General features: G+C 39.1%; 1 protein-coding gene across 9 annotated transcripts in view; it reads right to left on the bottom strand.

Annotated features, from left to right (window-relative positions):
• Positions 1-20,578, bottom strand: part of LOC102159433 (uncharacterized) — a 908,266-nt gene that overhangs the window by 387,919 nt on the left and 499,769 nt on the right. For 5 of the 9 annotated variants that reach the window (XR_014831357.1, XR_002339577.2, XR_014831355.1 and 2 more), the window contains 2 exons: positions 19,344-19,522; positions 18,733-18,769 (listed from right to left, as the gene is read on the bottom strand). Coding sequence is in view for 1 of the 9 variants with exons in the window: in XM_085002291.1 (XP_084858417.1) it covers positions 14,152-14,201; positions 18,733-18,768 (86 nt within the window). In the remaining 8 variants the exon portion in view is untranslated. Of the gene's footprint in view, positions 1-14,151; positions 14,202-18,732; positions 18,770-19,343; positions 19,523-20,578 lie in introns of all 9 variants that reach the window. The other 4 variants (XR_014831356.1, XM_085002291.1, XM_085002288.1 and 1 more) reach the window with 1 other exon arrangement.

The raw sequence follows: 20,578 nt of genomic DNA, 5'->3' as shown, positions 1-20,578 counted from the left end.
AACCATTAGTCCATGTGGAGTCTTTACCTGCCACATGTTCTTCCTCATCAATTTGCCTACTCTCTTCATCAACCCACATGGGCTTTGGGTTTGATTTTTGCCCTTAGTCTCTTTTCTTGTTATGTTATCAAACCTATAAGATGTTTTTCTTTCATCACCTCTCACACTGGTTTGGTTTTATCACTGCAATACTAATGTTGACTGTTTAAATGGCATGAAGGAGAAAATGCTTTTAGGTAAAGGGGTGATCTGTGATGAAATTTGAAAACTAGGTTGGGCCCTTGTTTTGAAGGGATGTGAATGCCACAGTAATAAGTTCAAACTTTTTTTCCATCACAGATCTAAGGAGATTCCAAAGGACTTTAATCAAAGCAGTGACATAATCATATTTGGGGGTTCCCATCTTTGATCATTTTTGGAAGCAAGTGTGAGGAATGTACTGAATAAGAAAGAAACTAAAAATAGGAAAACCAATTAAGAGGTAACCCTGAAATATATAACCTATACAAACTAATGAAAGAAGAATTAAAGTTCTCCAAAGGACCCATCTAAAGGCAGGTATTGAAGTTCAGGAAACGCATAAATAGTGAAGGGACAGACTAAGAAATCGAGCTGGATAATCATCTGAAAATAAAGATTTTGATGTGAGCTGCAGGCTATGTATTGATTGGTAAATTAGTATTCTGGTGCTCGTAACTATCATAAATTTCATTTTTGTGTATTGTTCTGGAATCCTGGATTGTAACTTTTTTTTTTTTTTTGGTCTTTTTAGGGCTGCAACCATGGCATGTAGAGTTTCCCAGGCTAGGGGTTGAAACACAGCCGCTGGCCTACACCACAGCCACAGCAACACCAGATCTGAGACGCATCTAGCATCTGCAACCTACACTGCAGCTTGTGGCAAAGCCGGATCCTTAACCCACTGAGCAAGGCCAGGGATCAAATTGGCATCCCCATGGACACTAACTAATCAGGTTCTTAACCCACTAAGTCACAATGGGAACTCCGTGGATTGTAACTCTCAATGAGGCCTTCTGTCTCATAGACTTAACTCAGATTGTATAGATCTTCTTGCAAGGTTAGGAGAAGAGAAAATGGCTCATGTCTCCTAACCATCTGTTGTCCTAGACCAAAAGGAAACTATCTCTCTCCTCCCTCCCAAGTATTTTCAGATCTAAATGGCAAATACATTTTTAATGAATCAGTCTTTTTATATTATTATTAAGCAAAAAGCTATTTGTATTTCACTCCTAGCCCCATCTGGAATGATTCTTTATTTTATATTAGCTTTAATGTTGGTCTTATTATTTTTCACAAACATTTTCAAAGCTTCTTTGAAAAAAAATAAGTGCTGGAGGGTATTAGCCAAGTACATTTCCCTAGGAAACATCAAAGGAAAAGCTGGACTTAGGGAGAACAATTTTCCATTATAATACCCCAAAGTAACAATAATATTTTTGTTAGAGAATGGTGTAAGAATATTCTGTGTCAATTTATATACCCTGCTTTCTCCTATAATTATTGTGCTGTCCATTCCTGCCTCAGTCCCAAAGAACCATCTGGTCATGTACTCAACACCTTTTTACCTGGCTTCTTCTGCAACAAATGCCAGAGGGTTCCACTAGCACCTATTTTATTTTACACATATGCTTGTCTTTTCATCCTTTCCAAAACTCTACATTTATGATCAATCTTTTTAGGATAATTTCCTTGTAAATTCAGGGAGTGAGTCAAAAATTCATACCAATATTAACATTAATGCCATTTATTGAATGCCTACAATCCATATGCCATGTTCCCCATTCAGGATTTTTCCACACTATCTCAATTTATCTGCATGACAAGCCCAGGATATAGAAATACTATTTCCATCTTTCAAATGATAAAACAAGCTTAAAGAGTTTTAGTGATCTGCTCAAGGTCCTATAGCTAGTGAGAAACCCAACCATGATTAAATCCAAACGAAGGCTCTCAAGTGTTATCTAGGGATTTCACTAGGATTTCCTTATTTATTTCACAGATCTGACCACAGGGATAAATTCAAGTGTCTGGGCTGAAACTTTTCACTCCCAAGAAGGATTATATTGAGTCCATAAATTAGACAATTTTTAGAAACTTACTCATGAAAAGAAAAATGTTGCTACTTTGAAGGAAAAGTCATTTGAATTAGAATTTTCAAAATACCCCCAAAGTAACCCAGAGAGGCAGTTCCAAAGTGAGGCTGACCCACTCAAATTGAGAAATGGGTATGACCTAGCTAAGGCTAGGGACTATGCTCTACCCCAACTCTCTGAGCCAGTTCATAGGTTATCAGTTATTAATGCTGGGTAGTCAATTTTTAGTTCTTAATATTCAAAGGAAGTTAAATCAATGCTAAAGCCTGTTCTTTCTCTAGCAATAAGTTGCTATTTAATGTATTAACCTTTTCTGCTACAGCACTGCATGGGGCACAGCAGGAAAAGAAAATCAACAGGTAATTCAATACCATCAGGTTAGTACTGCCATTCAACATTTGCTCCCACTAGACATTTTTGCAAATCTAAAGGTATTATAATATTAACTGATTTGAGTTTTATAGCCTATGCCAAGTGCTATTTGTTTACTGATGGATGAGTCTGAGAAGCCCAAAAACCTTCTGAAAGTTCAGAACAGAAATCCGTGGGAGAAAGCAAGCACCAGATAACCTAAACACTGGAATGCTACTCTTGAATATTGGGTGTCAGTGATACCTTCCACATCTTTGAAATTATAGAGTGCTAATTAGCTCATTGACAGGGCCTTGGAACCACCAAATCCTCATCCTGACACTGACTCATTTTGCATCCTCTGCTAATCACATAACCTTGGTGAACCTCAGTTTCTTCACTTGCAAAATGGAAATAATAATATGTATGGTACAGGGGTGTTGTGGAGTTTAATTAGCATTTCTAAAATACTTTGAGATGATTAGATGAAAGGTGTACTTGAAATTTACAGCATTAATTATTATTTTTATTATACATAACCATTTCAAAATACAAGAAGGTATTGGATGTTGTTTTACCTCATTTAACCTATAGCATGAATCTGTTTCTGAAAACCATGCTCTTAGGGTCGATGTGACTTGCTCATTTTTAGATTATTCCCAAAGAAATAGAATTGGGAACAATATGAAAAATAGGCTAACTAACAGGAATAGGGAAAAGCATAACAGGTAAGTATTGGTCTGACCAGTTAATGTAGACACACCTAACAGTTGAAGTAAACACAACACCAGAAGGGATAATTGAAGGAAACAAAGATATAGCTTGATTGCAAAGCAATATAATGGTGCTTGTGTTTGAAGTGTACTTTTCTTTGTAGGAACGCAAAGCAATTTACCAATATTATCACCTTAATCCTCACAAGGAAGAGAGCAAAGAGCCAACATAAAGATACATGGATGGAGACTTCGTGACCAAGTGGCTTGCTTGCCCAAGGTCGCTGAGTCCACTGATAGCAGGAAGATTTAGGCTGTCCTTTTCTGGACCAGATCAAAGAGTTTGCTAGAGGTGGGGCTGGGACTGGAACTCAGATGTTTTGTGTCTAATAACTGCTTAATAATTGTGTGATGTTACCTCTCCTCAAATAAATAGTTATAGCATGAGGATAAAGGCATCTTACAGAGGAATCCTCTGCAATATCTAAATAAAAGCTCCAATAATGCTTAGAGGTTCTTTTATTTTTTCTTTTTTAGGGCCACACCTGTGGCATGTGGAAGTTCCTAGGCTAGGGGTCAAAGTGGAGCTGCAGCTACCAGCCTACACCATAGCCACAGCAATGTGGATCCAAGCTGCATCTGCAACCTATGCTGTAACTTGCAGCAATGCCAGATCCTTAACCCCTGAATGAGGCCAGGGATCCAAGCCCCATACTCATGGATACTATGTCAGGTTCTTAACCCACTAAGCCATGACAGTAACTCTGATACTTAGGGGTTCTTAATGAAGTTGAGTATGTCCCTCCTAGATTAACAGTATTTAGTAAAGCATGCTTCTTATTCCAGTGTTTAATTGTTGCAATTTCTATTTTTCATCAGTGATTGTGCAGATTTTAAAGGAGTTTTTGCTGTTGTTGCTGCTGTTTGTTTTTGCTTTTTAGAGCTGCACCTGCGGCATATGGAATTTCCCAGGCTAGGGGTCGAATTGGAGCTGTAGCTGCCGGCCTACACCACGGCCACAGCAATGCCAGAGCTGAGATGCATCTGCAACCTACACCATAGCTTACAGTAATGCCGGATCCTTAACCCACTGAGAGAGGCCAGGGATCAAACCTGCATCCTCATGGATCCTAGTCAGATTCATTAACTGCTGAGCCAAGAAGGGATCTCCCGAGTTTTATTTTTTAAGGGGCATTTCAAGTCAGTGGGGAAAAAACAGTCTCCTGCAAAGGGTGACTGGAATTTTAGAACATGTTTAGTAAATCATTTATTTTATATCAGGAAATTTTCAAAGTGTTTGATTCTAGCTCAAGTCTCAGGAAGAATCAGCATGTATCCACCTCGGATAAATCAGACCCTAAAACTCTCTTTCCACAGATGTCTACCTTGAGGCTTCATCAACATCCTAAATACAATTTTCACTCAAAATTACAAGATACAGAATGTGAGAGTAATTCCACTGATATTAGACTTGTGTGTCTTACAATACCTAAGATCCCTTGACTATCAAAAATCACTAAAAATGCCTTATCAGCTTTTATTTTATGTTAACTGGGGTTGTAATAGAAGTCTTTTATGTAATTAGGATTCATCATGAGATAATACTTTGATGATATTTCTGCATATTGGGCAACTTTTTCACATTGATGTGTAATTTTCAAGTTTAAGGCATATTATTTCTCTCTCTCTCAATAAAGCTATACTATAAACTGTTTCCTGTAGCAACTAAACACATAAAATACAAAAACAATAAATAAAAAGGGGAAGCATAAAGTGCCAACTTATTAAAAATCCACTAGAAAAACAATATATAAAAAACTTTTCTAATTTGATGAAAAACACAATTGTTTGAGAAAAAAAAGAATTGATGAGGGACTTTATAAGGTTTAAGAAATTGTCATATTAAGGATGTGTTTACATACTTACAAGTTGACACAAATAATAGCTCATAATTCCTTCTCTATAATTCATTATGATTTAATTGATACTTATTATTAAATAAATCTGTGAGTAAATTTTTGTTGACTGGGAGTTCCTATTGTGGCTCAGTGGGTTAAGAACACAGCATAGTGTCCGTAAAGATGAGGGTTTGATCCCTGGCCTCACTTAGTGTGTTAAGGAGCTGATGTTGCCATAAGCTGCAGTGTATGTCATAGATGTGGCTTAGATTCAGTGTTGCAGTGGCTGTGGTTTAGACTGGCAGCTGCAGCTCTGATTCAACCCCTAGCCTGGAAACTTCCATATGCCACAGGTACATCCATAAAAAGAAAAAAAAAAAAAAAACTGTATTGAGTGGTAATGTTTTCAGCCAGGACATTTTTGAATCATCATTTCTTTTGTGTTGCTTTTCCTTTCTTCATTTAGTATCTAGATCAAAAATTGTGCTTGTCTTTCATCTAGAATCCCCTTATAGTTCTATTTTACCAGGTTGGCTGGCTCTGACTCACTCCACTCAGGTTCACAGGATTCTGATTAATTAGTGGGGTAAATTTCTACCCTGCATCATTTATCTCACAATCTCACGATGTGTATCAACTCTCTGGGCCAAACAATACAACACACAGAAACTTGTAAAGAGTTCTTTTCAAATAAACTCAGCTTCAAAATAACCAACACCCACACTAGTCTGCAACAGTCCTCTAATGCCTAGACATGTCATCAAACAATACAGTTACAATATAACCCAGAGTTAATAATCCAATAGCTTGATTTTCCTGGCGATAAATAAGAAAGTATCTTTGTGTGACATGGATTTTCCCAGTAATATTTAGGAACCTAGAAGCACTGTACATTTAAAAAAAAAAAGTCTCTGTGGGTAAATTTCCTTGACCGAAAGGGTAAGCTGTATTAATTGCCAAACACTCAAAATCTTTTTTCTGAGCAATACCAATTTCTGAGCAATTGGCATTGCTTTGGATTTTTCTGTAACAAGGTCCATGACAGCTAGATTTCCTTCCCATTCATAATTCCATTTTAGGGTAAGGGAAGGGAGAATGGCAATGCTTCTATCCTCAGAGGAAGAAACTATACCTGTGGAGAGACCCTATCTATCTATCTATCTATCTATCTATCTATCTATCTATCTATCTATCTATCTATCTTTTTAGGACCATACCCACAGCATACGGAAATTCCCAGGCTAGGGGTCTAATTGGAGCTGCTGCTGCTGGCCTAGGCCAGAGCCACAGCAATGGCAGATCCGAGCTGCATCTGCAAGCTACACCACAGCTCATGGCAACACTGGATCCTTAACCCACTGAGCGAAGCCAGGGATCGAACCTGCAACCTCATGGTTCCTAGTTGGACTCATTTCTGCTGCACCATGATGGGAACTCCAAGAGAGACCCAATTTAAAAACACAACTTACAGCTGAAAACTTGGATGACCACAGGTATGGTGGTGACTCTTTAGATATAAGATCAGAGTCATGATTAATGAAAGAAATAATTAATAAGGTTGACTTCATTAAAATTTAAAACTTTCACTCTGCAAACACAGTGAGAAAACAAGCCAAACGCTGGGAGAAAATATCAGCAACAGACACATCTGAAGACTGTTATCCAAAACATACAAAGAACTCTTAAAACTCAATAATAAGAAAACAAACAACCCAATAGAAAAAAATATACCAAAGATCTCAACAGATATCTCACCAAAGAAAATATACAGATGGTGAATAAGCATATGAAAAGATGTCCCACATCATATGTCATCAGGGAATTGCAAATTAAAACAACAATGAGATACCACTAACAATTATTAGAATGGCCAAAATCAGAACACTGAAAACACCAAATGACAGTGAGGATGTGTAGCAACAGGAACGCTCATTCACTGCTCGTGGGAATAAACAATGGTATAGCCACCTTGGAAGACAGTTTTGCAGTTTCTCATAAAATTAAATCATAGTTTTACAATTATCATACAAGCCAGCAATTACATCTCCTTGGTATCTACCCAAAAGAGTTGACAACTTGAATCTACACAAAAACCTGCACACAAATGTTTATAGTTTTATTCACAATTGTCTAGACTTGGCAGAAATTAAGAGGTCCTTCAAGAGATGAATGGATAAATTAACTGTTATACATTTCACTTCAGGCAAAGGAATATTATTCAGTGCTAAAAAGAAATAAGCTATAAAGCCATGAAAATCAGGAAACTAAAAAGTATATAACTAAATGAAAGAAGCCAATTTTAAAAGGCTGCATACTGTATGTATGACATTCTGGAAAAGGAAAACTATGGAGACAGTAAAAAGATCAGTGGGTTCCAGGGCTTGAGAGAGAAGGGATGCATGACTCGGCAAAGCACAGAAGTTTTAGGACAGTGAAAATACTCTCTATGCTACTAAATGATGAATGCATGCATACATGTCAATATGATGAATACATGTCAGTGACGAATACATGTCATAGACATTTGTCTAAACCCACAAAACATACATCAATATTGAACCCGAAGGTAAACTACATAGATTTCAGATGATTGTGATTTGTCTGTAATGTGTTGCAATAGACCTGCCTTTCTGGTTAGGGATATTGATAAGGGGGGAGGCAGGCATATATGGAGGCATGGAGAATATGGAAAATCTCCATACCTTCCTCTCAATTTTGCTGTGAACCTAAAACTGAACTTAAAAAGTAAAGTCTTTAAATACATGCACTCCTGCACACACATCCTTGCGTGCATACTCATCCAGCTTAAAGTTATATAATCCAGTGGTTGAGAGCAGCTACATAACCATTAGGTCAGAACTCAATCCACATTTAAGATGATAAGAAAACCCAAAGTGCTATGCTAGATAAAATCAGCATGAGCATGTCTCTATGTTCATAAAATCCTGTCTGAAACATGATGTTCTGTTTTATCTACATGCCTTAAAAAGATACTTATGTTTAATTTGGAAATGGGCTACTCCAATATAATTTTAAGGGCCTTCATGTAGAATCTTAAACATAATCTGCTCTTGCTGTAAAATGTTGCATGGACTGCTCTGGGAGCTACAGCTAAGATCTTTAAAAGTTGTGAGTCAAGATGCCTTTCTTTGGAGGTGATGAACCCCTACCATGTTGTAGCATGAGGAGCCAGGGGCCCAGTTAGAATGCGTTTCCATCAAAGAACAATGGCAGATCACATCCCAGTTGGACTGTAGCATGCCCCAGAGAGGGGCGCCCTTGGCTCCAGCCCTTGTAGAGTCAATATGGCCTCCCCAGGCCTCTTGGATAAAGCTACATAAACTTCATTCTTGATGCTCCTTTCACGTCTTTGGACCAGGCCAGACCATGACCTCCTCTTTACTTCTGGATTTCCCCCTCCTGGTTGAGAAGACTGAAGGCTGGAGATCACACCCAGGTCTACCCCAAAGCAACTCAAAAGCCAAGCCAAAGGAATCGCTCACCAGTCTTTCCTCACTCCCTGCAAATCTGCTTCAGCTCAGCTGGGTGTCTGGTGGGCTGAGTCATGTAATTACCCCATGGGAAACAGAAGATGGGATGGCATTTAAATGCCCCAGACTGATCCCGTAAGCTCCATTATTTATTTTAATAAAACATGGTTGTGCTTGTTTAGTGTTTGTATTTGTTTTAATAGTAATCAAAATTATATGGACTCTAATTTTCAGTGAATGCATCTTAATCATAGAGAAAGGTATAATTAATTGGGTTAATAGAGGAAGCCTTCAGTTCTCACACACACTTGCCCCCCTTGCTGCCCTTATTTCCTCCCACCCTGCTATGTTAGGCCATGAAGGCATTTAAATTATTTCAGGCTTTTTTTCTCTCAGCAGCTATCAACTGGGACTCTGATGGTCCTCCTAAAAAAAGTAGAACAAAAGTAAACACTGGCCATTCTGTCATTTATACTCAATTAAGTATCCCAAAATGAAGGTTTCTTGTGAAAGTCCACTTAGGTTTATCAAATATGACAAGGGAGTTCCCTTGTGGCTCAAGAGGTTAAGGATTTGGTGTTGTCACTGCAGTGGCTTGGGTCACTACTGTGGTATAGGTTTGATCCCTGGCCCCATAATTTCCACATGCCATGAGTGTGACCATAAAAAACAGAACTAAACTAAACTAAAATAATAAAGTAAAATAAAATAAAATGACAAAACTTATAGCTCATTTCACCCAAAGCACAGCAAAAGCTTATTCTAAGGCCCTTGGCTGCATGTATTCATGATTTAGCGTTATGTGGGTAGGAGCTTTCACTCTCTGAGAAATTCTTGGCTTAGATATTAAATCATCATCAGACACACACCCCAAGTGACATTTTCTCTTCTTCTTAATTCCCACATAAAACTCCCACTGAAGTGGTGGAGAAGACTCATGTATGTGGGAGGCTGATTTGGTATTTGCAAAGGTTCTTAACCAGCAAAGAGGAGTTGCATTTCATCTGCTCACAGGGCATCAATGCATGTAATAATCTTCCCTCCTGACATCAACTATCCAATTTCAGTTCAGAAACTAGAATGGTAAGTATCATACATGCCCCAGAATACAGGCATACAGCCTCTATTAAAAGCATTTAGTTTTTAGGAGTTTGGGATTAAGATATACACACTGCTATATATAAAACAGATAACCAACAAGGACCTGCTCTATAGCACATGGGACCATGTTCAATATTTTGTAATAACCTAGACGAGAAAAGAATCTGAAAAAAAAATAGATATATATGTACATATAACTTAGTCACTTTGCTGCATACCTGAAACTAACACAAGGTTGTAAGTCAACTATACATCAATTACATGTATATAATTAAAAAATAAAAAATAAAATAGAAAGCATTTGGTTTTCCTAACAGCACAACTCTATTAATGTAAGCCAAGCTCAATATGGCAAAATCCTACGCAGCCTGAAAATTCAGCGGTAGGAGCTGAAGTTAGTTTGCCCAGTTAACAAATGACTCAATACTGAAATTTAATTGTCTTTGCAGTCTGCCAGTAACTGGAAGCAAATACTTATCTTGGCCTCGCCATGCTGGTTCACCAACATTTTTCAGCTGGGAAAGTAACTACATGAACTACAGTGGCTGTGTTAGATGAAAATAGGTGTATTATCATTGGCATTTTAGACAAGCCTTTGGCATTTTATTGCATGGCACAGGAGAGCATGAAGATGATGAAATGTTGGCCTTCCTCCAAAATTTCAAGTGGTTTACACCCAGTATCGGCTAGGCAGGCATTTGTTCACACATAGGTTGACATTCTCAGCTTACAAAAGCTTGGGAACTTAACTTTTTTTATTCACTCACACTCATACGCATTTACAAATGCAAAACTTGGTGTCTAAAACAATGTCTCTAATAGGGGTATAAATCATGAGATAAACTCAGACTAAAGATTAGTGATTTATGTGACTGAACAGTATTCAACTTTGAATTTTGAATCATGAAACATTAGACATCTTGAAACATAAGAGCACTGATGTATTTTTAGTTAAGCTCTCAATGTTTCTGTTATGTCATTAATATTTTAGAACAAATAAAATCCACAGGTTTAATCACCAAAAATTATTTTAATCTTTACACCAAGCTTCTCTCTCCCCAAACCCTTATGAAACCACTAATAAGTTGAAGAATGACTGTGTGTTTTACCCCCTTAATTTTTCTCTCCTCCCAAGAACTGACTATGAACAGGGCAATAAACCAGCAGCAAGTGGGAGGAGCCAAAAGATAACTGATCACCAGAATAATCAAGAGCAAGCAATTGTTCTGAGGAGAAAACAGCTTCCCAGTGGTGGGTGAAAAGCATGCTATATTCTACACATCCTTCTTGATTAGAAGGAACTCTGTTATATGAAACAGTAGATCTGACAACCCATTAAGTGTAACAGTATTGGGGACCACTTCAGGCCATCAGTGCTCTTGGGCAAACCATTTGACTTTTGGGGGGCTTCAATTACTTCACTAGGGAAGGACTCAGTTTAATTATTTTTACATACACTAATATACTTGAATTCTTCATCATAACTTTTGGACTGCACAATGACAGCTATTCCACTTTACTGGAAGAACTGGGAATTAAGTTCTCTCATATTTTCCTCTTTGATTATCTGCTTTTGGGAAACCATCTTGTTTGCAAGTCCAGTAGCAGAGAAAAGATGATGCTTATGCCTCCTTACGCCCTTTTCAGAAGGAGAAACACATTTTCTTTCTAGTCTTTCCATACTACTGAATTCTCTTATGGCATTTAGAATTAGCACAGAATATCTCTAACATCAGAAATATGCAGAGATGTATTTCCACCACCAATAAGTGACTAGACAGCACTATCATTTCCTACCACTCCAGGGTCTCTGAAGCTTTTTAAGATGCCGTAGCCCTACAGAAATAACCATAGGTTATGTTTTGAGGTCTTTTTTGGTATGAGGGGAACCAGGAAGATAATTCCTAGTCCCTCTCAACCTGGAAATGCTTTGATATTCCTCGCTGTGTTCAAGGCTCATGAAAAGGGAAAAAAGATGTTTCTATCCTAAAGGAAAAGGAGAGAACCTCTCCCCCACTCCCATCTCAGCCTCAATCACAAACAATTTGTTACCATCTAACAACTTTTAGAAACAAACTTTCTTAACCTTGCATCACATGTAACTTTGGTGCCATGAAACAATGGCGATCTGGATCCTTTGAAATCTTGATAGGTATTCTTATCTCCTACCACCAAAGTCTTACATTTTCAGATAAATCATATTTACAATAAGAAAAGAACATTCATTGCAGGAGACCATTACCATAGTGGAGTGAGTCCCCCAGCACCAAAGAAAACATACTACTTGAAGTAAATCAGAGGATCTCAGAACTGCAATACCTGTTAATTGTTTAGACAAACTCTATGCCTTTAACTCTGGCTAGGCTGTTCTGCTCCAAATAAAAACAAGCTCTGGACAACCCGAGCTGATTCACAGTCAATGTCCTGGATCCCAGGCTTCACTTCTACCGTGACCCCCACACTTACACTGGCCTTGCACTCTCAGTGACTTCAGGACCCTGGATTTATTTTGGATTTTGTCTCCAAACACTTGTCTCTTGGATACATTCTCTGATGCTAACCCTCACCTCAGGACACAACCAGACACTCAAATTCAAGTCTTACTCTACTTCAGATCACAGTGGAAGTGCCTTTCTTGATTTAGTTCCAGCCCCAGAGCCTATGCCAATGTCCTTTGTTTTTTACTTTGACAATATTTGATTGGGCCCATAGGAGGGGGATTGGCATGCATTAAACAATCAACAGGCTAGGAGACCAATCAGCCCATAAATGCTATGGCAGGGCATTTTGCTAAATGTATGAAATCAATACAACATGGCAGAAGAAAGAACACCATCTAGAAGGGGATTTATGAATCAGTTCTATGTATTCACTTAAGGTGTGTTAGGCATACAGTTAAAAAGAATAGAAAAGAGAAGGGGAAAAAAAGAAGATAAAACAAAAGCTATCCCAAAGGTAAAGAGTTTCGTATCTGCTCCTTTACTAAATATTTACCAATCCAGAAATCATCCCACATTAGTACTTCTCAACTTTTGTTACACATTAGAATCACCAGAAATGCTTTAAAAAACAAATGAACATCTCCTCAGAAAAGAAAATCATGGACTTGGAGAAGAGACTTGTGGCTGCCTGATGGGAGGGGGAGGGAGTGGGAGGGATCGGGAGCTTGGGCTTATCAGACACAACTTAGAATAGATTTACAAGGAGATCCTGCTGAATAGCATTGAGAACTTTGTCTAGATACTCATGTTGCAACAGAAGAAAGGGTGGGGGGAAAATGTAATTGTAATGTATACATGTAAGGATAACCTGATCCCCTTGCTGTACAGTGGGAAAATTTAAAAAAATTATTAAAAAATAAAAATAAAAAATAAATGGATGTGTGTTGTGTCTGTGTATAACTGAATCACTTTGCTGTACAGCAGAAATCATCACAACATTGTAACTCAGCTATACTTCAATAAAACTTTAAAAAGTGAAAGAAAAAAAACAAACCTGATATCTGGTTCCCTGAAGATTCTCATTTAATTGGTTTAAGAAACAGCCCAGATACAGGAATATTTAAATGTTCAACTCTAGAATTCAGCGCTTCGCAAAATATAGTGTACATAAGAATCACCTGGTTATTTTGTTAAAATGCAGATTCTGACACAGGAGGATTCTGGTGAAACCTGAGATTCTGTACTTCAGGTATTGCTGATGCTGTTGATTCATGAACAAAACTTAGAGCAGCAAGATGGAGACTAATCCCTAACACCTCAGAAGCACTCACCCTATTTGCTAAGTTGATTTTCCCACCTGCATTTGGTTAGCACACAACAACTAAAGCCAGTGGAGACCCACCTTCTCCATTCTCACTGCAGTTTTACAAGCTAACTTCAAAGGATGTTGAGATGTTTAGACTCAATCCATCCATAAGTACTGTTACCTCCCTTCTTCCTGTGAGCCATCCTAACTGCTCCACACATCATTAGGCTTAGAGTATCCATAGCAGCCAACCCCCTCACAGCTCCTCTACACACAGAAAGTCCATCAAAGCCAAATGGAAATAAACCACAAGTATCAACTGTGCAAAGGACTACGGGAAAATGCAAAGAAATACAAGATATTGCCCCAACCTTCCTCCACTTCTGTTGACAAAATTTGTTTAGAAAAACAGAACCTGGAATACAGTGCAGAAATGCTCAGGATCAAATGAGTGGTACTCGGAGAGAGTGCTATATGAGAAGGGAGTTGATAAATGGCCCTGCAGACTGGGCAGTTAGGGGTAGGGTGGGGGATTTTAGGGGAGTCCCACACAGGTGAACTCATATCACTCGAGACAGATGGGGAAGGGGCTGGTAGGTGAGTCTTGAACCATTCTAGGAAGAGTTAAATTGGTACTACCATAGGACTGAGGGAGGAGAACCAAGGTGGGGACCAAAGACAGTGAAAAAAAAAATTTCAACTGGAACAGAAAGAAAAATTAGAAATTACTACATACATATATGGACTCCTGGGCAGTGGCAAATGGTTTGATGGGCTGACTAAGGCCTGGAAAGAGAAAAACAGGAAAATAAGAGACAAAGAAATTTAGGGTAGAAGCATGTGAATGAATTTGAGAGTGGGCACAAATTATGAAAAGCTTATATCAGATAATCACACCTAGCAAGAGCATCTCACATAGAGGAAATACTGAACTACCATGAAGCCAAAATGACTCAGCCTGTTAATGTCAGCCAGCCTTTGTCATTGTCCATCCCAGAGTTTATACAATTGGCATGTGAACAGAGTCTCTGAGGTGGTAAGAATGAAGGCTACACATACACCCAAGAGCATGGATTCCCTCTTACCAAGGCTAATTTAGCTATTGTGGCTACTGAATGTTCAACCTGCCAGAAACAGAGACCAGTACTGACTCCCTGTTATGGCATCATCCCTTGAGGAAGCCAGCTTACCACTTGGCTTGCCTTTCTTCCTAGCAGGGGCTTAGCCAGCACCACTGTCCAAGGGTTTATGGAGTGTTTGATCCACTGGTATCAAGTTCACATAACACTGCATCAGGGGAATTATGACTAGAGCAAAAGAAATGTGAAAGTTGGCCCGTAATCACAGGATCCTCTGGGCATAACACATACTTCATTACACAGAAGTTAGAAGCCTGAGATGCAGTGGAATATCCCTCTGAAGGCACAGCTGAAGCTCCAGCTCAGTGCCAATAATTTACCAGGATAGAGTGTCATCCTGTTGGAAGAGTATATTCTTTGAATCAAAGGCCTTTATATGTCCCCCAAAGGAAAAATACATTGTTAGAAGAACTGAGGAGTGGGAACAAAAGTGGTCCCACTTCTCATTCCCAGTGACCTGCTTGAATCTATTCATCCTTTTTATGCAACTCTGGGTTCTGTGGGTTTCAAGATCCTGATTCTTAACGAGAGAACACTTTTGCTAATGGATACAGTTATAACACATTTGCATTATAAGCTCTGTCTAAAGCCTGGGCATTCAGGCTCCTTGTGCCAAGAAACCATCTGGCAAGAGGAGGAGTTATTGCTTTGGCAGGGTAATTGACCAGTCAGCAGGCAGTAGAGCTTCTATTACACAATGGGGCATAGAGGAATATGTTTGGTACCCAGGTGATCCAGTTGGGCATCTCTTGGTCCTCTCTAGCCCAATTATAGTAGCAAATGGATAAGCACAGTGATCCTGGTTTGAGAAGGGCATGATAACTGGAACTGAGACTATTCAAAGCTGAGGGTACTGGTGATGGCATCTGGTAAGCAATCAAGGCTGACAGAGATGAAATATAAGAGAGGGGAAAATCTAGAATCAATAGTTGAGGAGGGAGGCAATGAGTATAAGTCAGGACCATGAGACCAGCTGTAGCATTGGGCCATTGTCTGTCTTACTAACCTCCTGTTCTAAGTTTGCCCCAAGAAAAGTTTAGCCACATTCTGAAGAGCAGCTTCCTAAATGTATATTGAGAAGTAATCTGAATGGAACAAAGAGAAAACTGTGGCAGACACCATCCAGATCCATCCTGATCCTTCTTCAATAAGAGGTTATTGTCCCAGATATTTGGAATGCTGCCAGAAGACAGCCATCAGTTGTCAGCCCCTTTGGGATGGTCTCAGCTGCAGAGAGAGCTGTCACTCAGGGTTATTCCTTTGTCATGCTGCCCACATCTGATGACTGATTTATACAGAAATATGAAGACCTGGCCATTCAGTACAACTCAGGATAACTTGGAAAGGCCATTTTAGTTCCAGGGATCCCTATGGAGTTGACCAAGGCTATTGTTGGTTGTGTTGTAGCTCAACATCTTCTCCCTAGTCTTGTTCCTTTTTCCAGCCTTCCAGACGTGGTGGTACCAAGAACACGCCATAATAAATATTCTATACCCTAAACTGCATCTCAGAGTTTCTCAGTGGAATTTAACCCACAACAGATAAAAGTGAGTGTAGAGAGAAATAACAAATTTTGAGTCATTTTTCTATTGGAGAAAGAAAATACTTTTTTATTTCTGAAAGCACTATGGTAGAAGGGTGATAAAGAGCCAAGAATAAAGGTTTTCAACCACAGTGTGGTGGGAGTGGAGCTGTTCAAGCTTTGTATTCCTTTCCACTATAAGTTATGTCAAGATGCAGTGGATGAGGAGTAGCATGTGGGTAGCAGGAAAGAGAAAACTTGGCCATGTGACCAACCCCATATGTTGGTCATGAAGAAAGATGCCCCATAACAGTTTCTGGGTTTCTGCTCAACCAAGATTTTACATAAAGCTTTAACTTGAGGTGAAGAAGCTCAAGGAGGCTACCCCAGGTCAACTTCTGAGCAAGCCCTCAGAAAAGACAAAAGAGACATATCTTTTCCTCCATGCTGGCAGCTCTCAGAAGCAGCATTTGACCCCAAAGACCCCAGAGACCCAAAGAATCACAGGATCATGAAAAAGCAAGCACAGGAAAGAGTGCAGCCACCAATGCCTTAATAGAGATTGTAACTGGCCAAATTTCCAGCTCAAACAACCTTAATCTTGGCAGACAAGTAGAATTCTAAGGACAGAAGGAAACCTTCAAATGTTTATGTAATTTTCTACAGGGGAAGAGTTTGCTGATTCTAGGAAGGGTGGGCCCCCAAGGCTAGCTGCCTGACTCCAGTGATTACTCTGAGCCTTAATGCTTTGGAAATACACCTTTAAAATTTCTTGTCTGAGATTTAATGCACAATAGGCAATTCATCCATTTCCTCCCAGAGGACCTAGCACATGTGACTGTCTCCTGAGAAAGGCAATTATCACCTCAAGGTGGTCTGCCTGAGATGCTTCTCTAACACTGATTGAGAGGAAGTGAGCCCATGTGACTGTCTCAGGAGGCTCATCACAAGACTGGGAAAGAAGCTTTGTGAAGAATTTTCACAGTATGCTTCTCAGTGAAGCACACACAACTTCAAAACCCAGAAAATGTTTTTCTAAATTCTCTGGTTTTCATATCTTTCCAGTTGCAATTGCTAAGCTACCAGAGGCTATCATTCTGTTATTATTATCCTTAAACTCATTTCTTGGAGGGCTGAAATCATGTTAAGTTTCTATTATAAATGCACAGAACTATCTGTATTCAGGTGGCTTCTAGAAAAGGATTATCCTTGATTTATAAGATGACATCTTTGGAACCTGTATTAGTGCTGAAAAGGGATGCTGAAATGATGGACAAGGGCTTAAGAGCTATGGCTCCAAGAGTTTTCTCTCTGGAGGCAGTGATTCCATTTTTGCATATCCCCTTGTTTCAGGGTTCTGGTCTAATGCTGTCTCCTCCACAATGTACTGCACACCAACCTGGTCTGATTAAACCTCTTGTGTGTCTGTGGCTCAAGACATCTCTTTTTCTTCTATCATAACACTTACTATAGATTGCCTGCTCATGGCTCTCTCCCCACTTCCTCAAGGACAAAGGCCAGGTATTCTACATCTTAAGCTTGATTAGCATGCCTTGTACATATTAAATATTGTTTATGGATGGTTGAAATAAACCCAAATGGTATGACAATGCTATAGGAATGGTTCTTCCAAAAGACAGAAGAGTGTAGAATAGGAAGACATATTACCCCATTAAAAAAAAAAAAAAGGTGCCTTGATGAAATACTCCCAAGCCATAAAGATTAGTAAATTGTCTCTCCTTTAATGATTTCAACCAGACAATAAAACCAAAAATCCCAGGAGTTCTCGTTGTGACTCAGTGGTTAACGAATCCGACTAGGAACCATGAGAACCATGAGATTACGGGTTCACTCCCTGGCCGCACTCAGAGGGTTAAGGATTCCATGTTGCTGTGAGCTGTGGCATAGGTCACAGACATGGCTCGGATCCTGCATTGCTGTGGCTGTGGCGTAGGCCCATAGCTACAGCTTGGATTAAACCCCCTAGCCTGGAAATCTCCATATGCCGTGGGTGCAGTCGTAAAAACAAACAAACAAACAAAAAAAAATCTTAAGCTAGTTCTCAGGATTTCTATATACTCACTGGATGTAAGCAATTGGCTTTTACTACAATTTTTTTAATCTCAGAATTGAACGCTTGTTTTCCACCTATGTTTTTCAATAGAAATAATATGAAAGATGAAGATGATAATGTTTGTGAGATATTCTAAGCTCCTTTTTAAAAAGTCTTCAGATACTGTTTCTTTTTTGCTTTTTTTTTTTTTTTAAGGCCTACACCTGTGGCATATGGAGGTTCCCAGGTAAGGGGTCCAATCGGAGCTACAGCTGCTGGCCTATACCACAGCCACAGCAATGCAGGATCCTTAACCCACCGAGCATGGCCAGGGAGCGAAACCGCAACCTCATGGTTCCTAGTCAGATTTGCTTCTACTGCACCCTGATGGGAGCTCCCCAGATACTGGTTTTTTTTTTTTTTTCCCTGGGAATAAAAACAAGTTTCTCCTAAAGTACATTCACATCCATAGAAGCAAATGGAAAGGTGAAATTATGGGGGAGTTGATATATTTGTGATAAATCAAATAAGGCTGAATTTTACAACACGTTAGAGAAATAACAAAAGCGAAGAGATTAGCTTTAAAAATAGTGTGTTGCGTACCTGTGTAGGCAAGAATACATCAACAGCAGAGGTCATCCTGGAGGAGAGAAAGAAAGCAGCATTGAATACCTTGTTATAGAACAAGGGAAAGTGCTCAAGTGAAGAACAGTATTAATTGTGGAAATGAAAACAAGGAGAGCCAAGAGCAGTTCTGAGGAAGCTGAGTTGCAGGTGAGAGCATCCAGGTTGGGAGATCAAGCAGGGGAGGAAGAAGCAGAGAAAAAGTTACATAAATATAGGTCAAGTCAGGAGAATGAGCTGCCTGGGAACAAGGGCTGCTGCTCATCTACCCATCCTCTGAGTTCACACCAAGGATGATACAGTATGGAAACCTGCCTTTCAGGCAAGTCAGCTGCCCCCAGCCATTGGGAACAATGCTAAGTTCTAGCAAGGGACAAAGAAATACCATTTAACTGCCTTGGGGAAGAGATATATAAAGCTAGTGGTTATTTTTTTAAAAGCCAAACTTTATAGTGTGAAGTGGTAGTGATGGAAAAAGACATGCCTTAACTTGAATTTGATCCCCAGCAAATTATATGAAAGGCAAAAAATTCATGCGATGGTGAAATTTCCTGCAAAATATCAGCATTCTGTTGTTTTGTAATTTTCACCTGATGGTATGAATTCTTTCTTTCCCACTGCATCTCACTGCAATTCATACTTCCTCTTCTCAATCGTCTGCCACAACCACAAATGAGGCTCAGGAAACTGGGGCTCTCATGGTTTCTCCAAATCCTATCCTGTTGCTGGCCTGTTGGGCATCAGAGGCAGCTGACCTGAAAGAAGGCAGCTAAGGACAGGAAAGAGATGCAGTGTTAGATCCTCAAAGGCTCAAACTAAATTCTTCCTGTTTTAAATTGCTGAAATCTATAAAGAGGTAATAATTTTCCATTGCACCAGAGTTCATGGTAATAAATTGGTGATGACAGAGAGGAAGAAAATTATTGCCTTTCAACTCCAGGATCTACATTCTCCTTAGTCAACTCCTAGGCTTGACCTAACAGGAATACCTCTCATGAAAATGAAGGTATAACGAGACTAATGTTAGAGAATATCTGTTATCCACTAAACTAAATCCATTACTAATGCACTAGTGTTATAGATTTAAGGACACTAAGATAGATTTTCCTTCCAAAGTGGTAGTGTCATTGTGCCTTGATATTTTTTTTTTCAGATTTTTGTTCCATAGTTATTAGAAACAAACAGCATAGGAGGTAAGGTGATTCACAAATTTATAATGAAATCATTTTGTTTCATATGCCTATGCCAGGAATTTACAAATTAAGTGCTTAAACTAATTGGTGCAAAGTTTAAAAACAAAGCAAAAAAAGTGAAGACAGAGAGTGGCAAATCTACACTCTGAGATTTGTGATTTCATGTTCTACACTGAATATAAAAGTGATTTTACTTCCTCTTCCCAGATCTGGCAGGCTGCTGGTACTGAGTTAAGAATCTTAAGCATGTTAACCACACCACACATCAAAGAAATAATTATTCAGTATTACAGGGCTCCTTCCCACTGACTCAGCAAGCTAATTACCACCACCCATCTCTAGCCAGCTACTACCACATTGAAGGCAAAGGAATTAAAGAGAAAAACATCCCAAAAGTCGACCCCCAATGATTTCACTCTCTGGAAATATGCCACATAAAAATATGTCAAACGTCACAAGCTTTCTGATCCAATGTCAACAGAAAATAACTTGAGTAGTTTTCAGTGAAGTTCTACCTCTTAGTTTTCCAAACATTTCACAAGAGTACAACATTAGTCTTATAGACTTTTCAAAGATGTCTTTTAGTTTTTTGACTGCTTGAAACTGGAATGGCATTCTCTGTTAAAAGTCAT

This window comes from Sus scrofa, chromosome 16 (assembly GCF_054392235.1).
Source record: "Sus scrofa isolate SSC_HxYL_T2T_F1_AM1 chromosome 16, Sscrofa_HxYL_maternal_Yorkshire_Landrace_v2.0, whole genome shotgun sequence".
NCBI lineage: Eukaryota > Metazoa > Chordata > Mammalia > Artiodactyla > Suidae > Sus > Sus scrofa.
Note: the sequence above shows the minus strand (reverse complement) of the source record. Positions and strands in the feature narration are given on the sequence as shown.